We start from the raw sequence: 10,297 nt of genomic DNA, 5'->3' as shown, positions 1-10,297 counted from the left end.
GACTTGTTTACACTTTTTCAAAAGTTACTTTCATCAAATCATTTGTAACATTTCATGAAATAATTTCATAGTCCCAAAATCAATAATTGCCTTTTTTAATGCTGTACACGTCAATGATGATCATGAAGTTTATTATTATTACAACGTTTATTATTAATCATTATGTTATGGACCCCAAAAGTCACCTTAGCAACACGGGAAAACACGCTTTGGCAAAGATTTCAAATTTAACACAAACAAGTGGAAGACAATCAGGTTGATTCTGATTCTTATTTTACCATAAAACATTCATTCATCTTCTACCGCTTTTCCCGTGACTGGAGTCTGTCCCAGTGACTTTGGGCCTTACATATAAAATGTGTCTGTTTTTTTCGGTTAATTAAACCTATCAATTCAAGTCAAAATATTTCCTTTGTGCTATAACCTACAACTAAACTTAAGTCTACAAGCCTAACCTACTGCAATATACAAAGTTTGCTAACTGACAGGATTAGAATAAGTTAAAACAATGCAATTTATTTCTTCTTTCTTTCTTCAAAAGCCCTTTAGTTTTTCTTCACGATCACATCAGCGTAATATTGAAAGTATATTACAGAGACAAACTCAAGTTCCAAAAAAAAAGCAATCAGAATCAAAACTAACATTTAAAAAAGCGCTCGGTCTCTTGTCATAAATTGTAAAAGACAAACAAACACACTCGGTGCGTTGGGACCCGTCCGGTCACGTTACGTGCGGCAGTGTCCGCGCTCTGTGCCGGTCCCAGGACGCTCACTGCAGCGCGCGCCTCCGACACGGAGCGACAGCGCGGGATCATGTGGAGGGGTTTGCTGCTACTACAATGGGAGGAGTATGAAAGTGATCTTGAGCCCTGCCCACAGCTGCTAAACATATAAGAGTGCGGAGAAGCAAAAAGCACACACTTAATCCTTACGATTTGAGAAAGGACAGCAAACTAACTAATATATTCAAGTAGGCTTTTCATTCAAATTAAAAAAAGAATTGTCTATTTTTTTTCTACCATCCATAATTAATTAAAAAGGAGAATTTTGTGTAAACATTTTCTACAATGGACAGTGAGTTTGGCCTGAAGGGCAGCAGCCTCATCAGAGAATGGAGTGGGCAGGTTCAGCCAGCTCTTGTGGCAACGTTTGTGTTCCTCTTCTGTTTGGAAGCCTGTTTGTGGGTCCGAAACTTCCGGCTCAAGAGAAGACTGCCCGGACCGTTTGCCTGGCCAGTGGTGGGCAATGCCATGCAGCTGGGACAGATGCCCCACATCACCTTCGCCAGGCTGGCTAAGAAGTATGGCAACGTGTACCAGATCCGCCTGGGCTGCAGTGACATCGTGGTCCTGAACGGAGACAAGGCCATTCATCAGGCTCTCATTCAGCACAGCGCTGAGTTTGCAGGCAGACCAAACTTTGTGTCGTTTCAAATGATTTCTGGAGGCAGGAGTCTGACTTTTACTAGTTACAGCAAACAGTGGAAAGTACACAGGAAAATTGCCCAATCCAGCCTCCGAGCATTTTCCTCAGCAAACAGTCAAACTAAAAAAGCCTTTGAGCAACACGTCACAGCCGAGGCCATGGAGTTGGTGCAGATATTCCTGCAGCAAAGTGCAAATGGACAATATTTTGACCCATCTAATGAATTCCCAGTGGCTGCTGCTAACGTCATGTGTGCCCTGTGCTTCGGGCGGCGCTACGGCCATGAAGACTTGGAGTTCAGGACTCTGCTGAAGAGAATGAATAGGTTTGGTGAGACCGTAGGAGCCGGCAGTTTGGTGGATGTCATGCCCTGGCTGCAGTCTTTCCCTAACCCTGTACGAAGTGTCTATGAAAACTTCAAAAGCCTTAATGAGGAGTTCTTCACATTTGTGAAAGATAAAGTTGAGCAACACAGAGAGACTTTTGACCCAGATGTGAACCGGGACATGAGCGATGCCATCCTAAATGTGATCGAGCATGGGAGCGACAATGGACTGAGCAAAGAGTTTGTGGAGGCAACGGTGACAGATCTGATCGGAGCGGGTCAGGACACTGTGTCTTCAGCCATGCAGTGGATCATCCTTCTCCTGATCAAGTACCCAGACATTCAGGCCAAACTGCATGCTGTCATAGACAAAGTGGTGGGTCCAGACAGGCTCCCGACCGCCGAGGACAGGCACAGCATGCCCTACCTGGACGCTTTCATCTACGAGGCCATGCGCTTCACCAGCTTTGTCCCAGTCACTATCCCACACTCCACAACAGCAGACGTCATCATTGAAGGCCTGCACATCCCCAAAGACACCGTAGTCTTCATCAACCAGTGGTCAGTAAACCACGACCCTCTCAAGTGGACAGCTCCTGAGATATTTGACCCCACGCGTTTCCTGGACGAGAACGGAGCGCTGAACAAGGACCTGACCACCAGTGTCATGATTTTCTCCACAGGTAAAAGACGCTGCATTGGTGACCAGGTCGCCAAAGTGGAAGTGTTTTTATTCACAGCCATCCTGCTGCATCAGTGCTGCTTTGAGAGTGACCCGTCTGCTGTGGTCTCTCTAGACTGCTCCTACGGGCTGACGCTGAAGCCCCTCCACTTCTGTCTCCGAGCCGAGCTGAAGGGAAAGCTGCTAGGCTTAGTGTCCCCGGCATGAACAGCCTGTTTCATACTGTGACATTTAGCACCAATGAGTATGGACATGACTGCACTAAAGCTTATTGTTATAACATGTTCTTTTTTAAATGTGATATTTCATTAAACATGGAACGTGTGTTTGAACTGTAATGAAATAGATCAAGTTTAAACAATTGTAGAGTGAATATTAAATGTATGCATCACAAACAACTTAATACTTGATCATAATCTGTTTGTGCATCACGACATTGTATATTATTGAAGTAATGTATACCAGCAAAATCTAAACCATCACTACATGTCTGAGATTTGCTGTGATGTCAACGTTATTCGTGACTATTTACAAATGATTAAATGAAAAGTAATATGTTTTTGTTGTTTTAAACGTTTTAACCATTGTCACGATAAATATTACATGAGAAGTTTATGATGTTCAGGTATATTTACAATGAAATGTCATGTATCTACTGTACCAGAAGTATATGAAGACATTTATAAGACTATATTGAGGAGTGGGGTGTATTGATTAAAGTCAGGGAGAGAGAGTATTTACGGCATTTGAAATAAAAAACATTTTGATCAGATTCTAGCCCAGAAACTGTGGAATGTTACAAATGCATTATTTTAAAGCTATATCGTGCTCTCAAGAGGAAGGAGATTACACTGACAAGTTTTTTTTTCCTGTTTTTGGAAGGTCACAAAACCTTGTTGATGATCCGGGAATGTTTTATATGCATTCAAAATACGATTCTGTTAATCAAGTATTAAGTGACAAATAAGCTATCCAAACTGAATCAATAAAGAGATGAAGTGTTTGTATTTGAAAAAAATAAAAATAAAATAATATTAAGATTATTTTTTATGTCCTAAATGGGTGTCATTATTCATCACACTTACACTTATCTTCACAGTGCACACCAAACAGCCAATACAGATTTCAAGGCTAAATACTGAAAGCACATTACCATAGTGAGCAGAGTGACAATACTAACTCGCTGTGAAGAAAAACACTTCCCTCACAAAGTGCAAAGAACTATAAATTGCTACTGATTCTCTATTTAACACAAAAAATTCACAACAAATTTATAACTTTTTAAGATTTCAGTGAATAGCGTCCCTGTTTTCAGTCATAGAGTGATGCATATTGAATATTCTGAGCAGCCTTGGCCAGTGTCAAGGGACACAGTTGGAAAGTGGCCAAAGCAGGAATGTGGGACTAAGGTTTGCACATAGTGGTCAATATGGGAGGGGAGAGATAGTCAAAACTTGAGTCGTTGACCCCTCCCACAATAGAGAACATATAAGCAAAGTGGTAAGACTTGAAGGTGCACTGTACCACATGGTCATCAGAGGAGCCTCAGCTCGGCACCAGAACATTATCAGTTGACTTGACACCAAGGAGAAGGATCAGGATAACTTGTGAGCAACTTTTTTATAACAACTTCATCCACACGCACCCAAATATTTTTAAGAGGATGGATCAAGTGGACAGTGAGTTTGGCCTGAAGGGCAGCAGCCTCATCAGAGAATGGAGTGGGCAGGTTCAGCCAGCTCTTGTGGCAACGTTTGTGTTCCTCTTCTGTTTGGAAGCCTGTTTGTGGGTCCGAAACTTCTGGCTCAAGAGAAGACTGCCCGGACCGTTTGCCTGGCCAGTGGTGGGCAATGCCATGCAGCTGGGACAGATGCCCCACATCACCTTTGCCAGGCTGGCTAAGAAGTATGGCAACGTGTACCAGATCCGCCTGGGCTGCAGTGACATTGTGGTCCTGAACGGAGACAAGGCCATCCGACAGGCTCTCATTCAGCACAGCGCTGAGTTTGCAGGCAGACCAAACTTTGTGTCTTTCCAAGTTGTTTCAGGGGGCAAAAGTATGACTTTCACTAATTACAGCAAACAGTGGCAGTTGCACAGGAAAATTACCCAGTCAACAATCAGAGCTTTCTCATCAGCCAATAGCCAAACCAAAAAAGCCTTTGAGCAACAAATTGTGGCTGAAGCCACAGAACTAGTGGAGATTTTTCTTCAACACAGCTCTCAGGCCCAGTATTTCAACCCAGCTCATGAGCTGACAGTCGCTGCAGCCAATGTGATTTGTGCTCTGTGCTTTGGAAAGCGCTATGGACATGACGATATGGAGTTTCGAGCCTTGTTACAAAGAGTAAATATGTTTGGAGAGACTGTGGGGGCCGGCAGTTTAGTGGATGTGATGCCATGGCTTCAGTCTTTTCCCAATCCGGTCCGCAGTGTTTTCAAGAATTTCCAAAACTTGAATAAAGAGTTCTTTACGTTTGTTCGTGACAAGGTAGAGCAGCACAGAGAGACCTTTGACCCTGAGGTAACCCGTGACATGAGTGATGCATTCATTGGGGTTATTGATAAAGATCACAGTCCTAATGGGCTGACTACTGACCACACAGAGGGAACCGTTGCAGACCTGATTGGAGCTGGTCTCGACACTGTCTCCACTGCACTGCACTGGCTGCTGCTACTCCTGGCCAAACACCCCCATATGCAAACCAAACTCCAACAACTCATTGACCAGGTGGTGGGGCGAAGCAGGTTACCTTCAGTGGAAGACAGAGGTCAGCTGGCCTATGTGGACGCCTTCATCTATGAGACCATGCGCTTTACCAGCTTCGTCCCCATCACCATCCCCCATTCCACCACTTCAGACGTCACGATTGAGGGCTGCCACATCCCCAAAGACACGGTGGTCTTCATTAACCAGTGGTCCATCAATCATGACCCTTTGAAGTGGAAGGAGCCACACAACTTTGACCCCTCGCGCTTCCTGGATGAGAATGGCTCCCTGGACAAAGATATCACTAACAACATCATGATCTTCTCTGCTGGGAAAAGGCGATGCATTGGGGACCAGATTGCAAAAGTTGAGATCTTCTTGTTTTTTGCCATATTATTGCATCAATGTAACTTTGAGAAATGCCCCAGTGAAGATCTGACCATGAACTGCACATATGGGTTAACGCTGAAGCCTTTGAATTACAAGATCTCAGCCAAGTTCAGGGGAGACCCACTCAAAGACAAATAATCAGTTTACAACCATACACTATTTGCTATTCAGTGCAATATATTGATACAGTTAAATTGCAAATCACATTTAAAACGCAACTGTATGACAAACAGTGACAAACAGAAAAAGCTTGCACTGCACTGGATCAAACGCTTGATTACAGTGATAAAATCCACTCTTGTGGGAACCATAAAAAGCTATTTTTAGTTTCTGATCATTATTTAGCTGAATTACTGTGTCAGATTATAAGATTGACTGTTAAAGTTTTTTTTTATACAGACATAATTGTGCTATCACTTTTATGCTTGCTATTTACTCAACAGTGAGGCAGCCCACATCTTGCACCATTTATAACACTGCTAGTAACACAATGCAGAGCTACTATTTGTACATATTGAAAATTGTTTCCAAGCTGTAATTATGCCTGTTCCGTGTAATCTATTGTGTATTATATATTGTAGTGTAACCAAATATAACGATGTAATAAATGGATAAAATATGTGAGAATGTGCGTTCAGTCAAAGCAGACTCCCTGTTCAGAGCTGGGCAGGTCAGAGGGGTCAAACGGATGATAATACCCCCCTGATGTCTGGTTTGTACTGTCGTTAAAAGATTCATGCGGGTTAGCGGCCATGCATGCTGTTGTTCTCGGAGCGCACCACCTCCAGCTCCTCTCATCCAACTTTCATAGGCCTCCTCTGCACTTCTCACTGATGTCATCTCTGTATTAGGAACACATTGAAAAGACAAACTGTCCGTGCATTTAACTGACATCAGAGCTAATACTGGCTACTCAAAGCAAACACACTATCGTCTCCACGGTAGGCCCTGCTGAGTTCTGAATATATACAGACATATATAGAACTAGACTTTCCCAGGCGTCAGTCATGACCCGTTCTGACATAGGCCACCTGTGTTTGTTAGTTCCTGTCATACTAATTGGCCTTTCCATAGCTTCTCATGAAAGTTTTTTTGCTAGCTGCCGTTGCATCAATGGAACCTAATTTCCTCTTGTGTGCGGACGATTACAGTGACTTATGTCCAGGAGTTGGTGGTTTACTTCATCGGTTCTGTTTTCATCAGTCGGCCCCCGCGTCCCGGGACGTCTCTCCACCTGCGTGCTTGCGGTTGCGGCGCTGCGAATAAACTCAGAAGGAGACATGAATTCGGAGCATTTCCACAGACAGAGCTAGCTAGAGAGACATTCTGTTCTATTGCTGTGATTACTCCACACCGCAAGGACTCCTAAAGGGAGGAATGGTGCGCCTGACCTCCCCCCCAGCGTTTCCATAAGCATTTCCCAAAACATCAGTGAAATGTGGGCTGAATGACTCCCTTCTCGATGCTGGACGCACATACCCCGCGACCCCTCAACCTGTGGACTCTCACTCCTCGAAAAGAAAACAGAAAGTGTTTCAGGCCGACACTCCTGCGAGCTCATTCTGCACGTACGCATTGCCGCTGAGTGACCTCCCACAACGTCTTCTTCCAGCTCCGTTCAGCGCTGCATCCAAATTTGTCTGACACACAGCAGAGGTAGAGTTACATGCAGGAAAAAAGAAATGTCCGCTGTTCACTGCCATCATCTGCGGAAACAAAACAGAACATTGATCATAGCGTTGGCTCGGATCTCGCGTACATTTTCACCAGTTCTGTCTACAGCGCTGCACTCCACACCAACTATGACCACAGCAGCGTTCGTTCTCAATCCAAAGACGAAACCCAAACAGCAGTTGAGATTGTTATTGTACTTTTTCTTCCCCTTGTGAAAATATGTAAGTGTGCAACTCCATAAACGTTTTCTCAGAATCAGAGTAAATAGGATCTGTATTTTAATAAAAAGAGCAGACATGAGGCCAACAGCTAAGATCTTTGCGTTAACTCGAGGTTTAGCAGGAGAAAATTTGAACATTTAAGTTAGATTACATAATAGAGCTGTAGACGTTGGCTTGATTTTTTCCCCCTCCTTTTCTTTTTATGCTTCACAAAAGACCGCGGAAAGTGGAAATTGTTGCACTTTGCATTTCGATACAAGCTAATGTATTCCAGAGTTTTTTGTTGTGTTTCCCCGCCATAGAATTTAGTAACAGACGCAAAACAGGAACTGCAATGTTGTTCCAATGGAGATCCTTGCTAAATCATGCAATCTTTTAGCATTTAATTCAACCACACATGACCTTTGACCTTCTGGTTGTCCTTTTGTCGTAGGCGTGTTGTTTTTTTCTGTTTTGGAGCAGTGGCAGTGGAGACCTTTCATGTACGCAAACACAATATTTCATTCCATCCGCTGCCCTTCTTTCCATATTCCGTGGACCTATTTTGAGGAAGTGTTGGAGGAAGTGATCCGCGTTGGTCAGTGCGAAAGGCTCATGTGGTTTGCGTTCACAAATGGGAGTCCGGCGCAGTCACTCACACTAAGTGGTCAATTTAGTTTGATATGGAAAATGAACAGGCCTGTCTCCTCTGATTTAAGTCCAATAGTGATGTTGACTGCCAAAACAGGAAGTGGTGTAATGTGATGTTCTCAAATTGAAGGGTGTGGAGCTTGCATTCAAGCCGTTTGCACCTCTCTTGGACTTTCCTTTATTGTATGTTCTCCTCACAAATCTTGAAAGAAAATGTTATTATATGGAAATCATGTTTATTTGCTATCTCGTCATGTCGCTGCTGTGCTGGACAAACTATTTAAAATGCTATAAAACATACTGTCCCCTTAGTGTGTTATTATTTCGGAAAAGAGAAAATGGTTTGTCTTTGGAGGATTGTCTCATACATTTTGTGGAAATCTGACTGATGTGTTTCGTTTTAGTTTATTTTGAAAAAGCCCAAAATAACAGCAATACAAGTGTCCCCAATAAAAAGTTGTCTTAAACTTCCCTTAATACAATGGTGGAATCCCTCTGCCATCCTGCACTTTGACTGCTCCACAAAGCACTGTTTGGCACAGCTTGCTGCCAGCCCAAAACAATTTAGCAAAGAGCTATTTGTGTTCATAAGGATTCATTTCAGTTGTTTTTGTATTCTCCTTTTGTAGTGGGCTGTGATTGCCTGTCAGAATTCCCCTCTTTACGTGTGGAGATGTGGACGTGACCGCCGCTTGTTCAAACTAAGACCATTACAATACATGAAGAAATACTGAGTTCATATTTGGATGAAAGTGGTCAGGGGGCATCCCGGTGACCTTCTAACATGAAGCTCAGTTCATAGCAGTGTGAGCGGTCCTGCGCAGGTGCGTGGGGGACTCAATGGGATAGAGAAAGGTCCGGGCAGATCCTGTGAGCCCCAGTGGAGGTTGAGGATCCTAAAGAATAACAAAGAGGGATGAAGGCTGCTTATGGAAATGCAAGGACTTAACAAAAGGTTCCGGAGACAGTATTTACTTAGCCTGGCAGCATTAGAGACTTGGGTTCAACTGGACATGCAAAGGGGAAATGCACACAAGATGATCGTGTCCGACATGCGCCAAGTTCTCCATGTAAACTGTTCATGTCATGAGTTGGCATAAATGACTTTGTGCTATCTGCAAACAAGAGTACAAATGAAAAGTGAGAAAAAAAAACTGTGTTTCAGCTGTAAACCTTGGCAGGATGATCTCATAGCATTATTTAATGACACTAGTGCCCGTGCCAGCGCTTTGGTCTGTGAGCGAGACGTTCAGGTGCAGGCTGCTCAGCACGCAGCCCTGCTCTCTTCCTGCCTTACTTGGAAATATTCTTTTAAACTCATACCAGACTTGATTACTCACAACAATCCCCAACTCTTAAGAGGGTGATTTCACAGTGTTTTGACATAGCCTCTGTTTAGAGAAAGACTCACTATCTGTCAGTGCAGAGACTACTGCACATTACATAATGCACTTTAGGCCCAGGAAGAGATGAACCACAAATCGAGCTTTCTCTGTCTGAAGCACTGAGGTGGTGGGACCACTCACACAGAGCTGCAGCTCAGCTTTCAAATACTATTACTTTTGGTGCAAATTATACCCACATGGCTCAAACCTTAATGACTTAACTTAAGATCAGATCTCAGGTCAATGACATAATTCAGAATCATAACATAAGACTAAGTTAATTTTCCCCTCATGATGAATGGGGCATAATTGTGTAGATTTAGATTAGCAAAAGGGAAATGCAACAAAACAAAAAACAATCTGAAAGTAATAATGTGAAAACTTGAGATTTTTTTTTTTTTTTTGGTTTCAGCCCTTTGTTTTATGCTGCCATTTTGAGGACCAATTACCATAGCAATGGTAACAGTTTCAGATATGTAAACACCACTATTTTACTATGTGGTAGCTCGTGACTCTGTGATCCGCCCCAGAAACAGCACCTGACAATCTGCAGAGGCTTTGAGGCTTTGAATCCGGCGCTAAAGTGGCATTTGAGGAGGTGTGTAACAACGTGTAAACGACTGTTTAGTGACTCAGAGGAATGGTGAGCCCAGCATGGATGAATGACAGCCAGTGACTCAGGCGGATCGGAGCAGACACAGGTGCTGATGGTTTTGTCAGTGTGTGTTCACAGGAAGTGAGGCCTCTTCTCTTTCTGCCGTGTCCTCTGCGTGTGCCAGGCCCTGCTGCAGTGCATAGATTCAGGGAAGACAGGAGTCAGCATGTCTGCTCCAATTCTCCAAACTGGGATCACTTA

General features: G+C 43.5%; 1 protein-coding gene and 1 pseudogene across 1 annotated transcript; both read left to right on the top strand.

Moving 5' to 3' along the window:
* The first annotated feature begins 1,019 nt into the window (after nt 1-1,019).
* On the top strand, nt 1,020-3,141 carry LOC140370503 (cytochrome P450 1B1-like). The gene has a single exon (XM_072457669.1). The coding sequence runs from the start codon at nt 1,067-1,069 to the stop codon at nt 2,636-2,638; it is 1,572 nt and encodes a 523-aa protein (XP_072313770.1). The 5' UTR covers nt 1,020-1,066; the 3' UTR covers nt 2,639-3,141.
* Nucleotides 3,142-3,965: 824 nt separating this feature from the next.
* LOC140370705 (cytochrome P450 1B1 pseudogene) lies at nt 3,966-6,152 on the top strand (annotated as a pseudogene).
* The last annotated feature ends 4,145 nt before the right edge of the window (nt 6,153-10,297 follow it).

The sequence above is a fragment of the Eucyclogobius newberryi genome, unplaced genomic scaffold (assembly GCF_026437365.1).
Source record: "Eucyclogobius newberryi isolate DKJ021-1_F unplaced genomic scaffold, fEucNew1.0.hap1 SCAF_21, whole genome shotgun sequence".
NCBI lineage: Eukaryota > Metazoa > Chordata > Actinopteri > Gobiiformes > Gobiidae > Eucyclogobius > Eucyclogobius newberryi.
This window is presented reverse-complemented; position numbering and strand designations above follow the sequence as displayed.

Coding starts and splice junctions, on each gene's coding strand:
- LOC140370503 (XM_072457669.1), top strand. CDS start 1,067: ATGGACAGTGAGTTTGGCCTGAAGGGCAGCAGCCTCATCAGAGAATGG.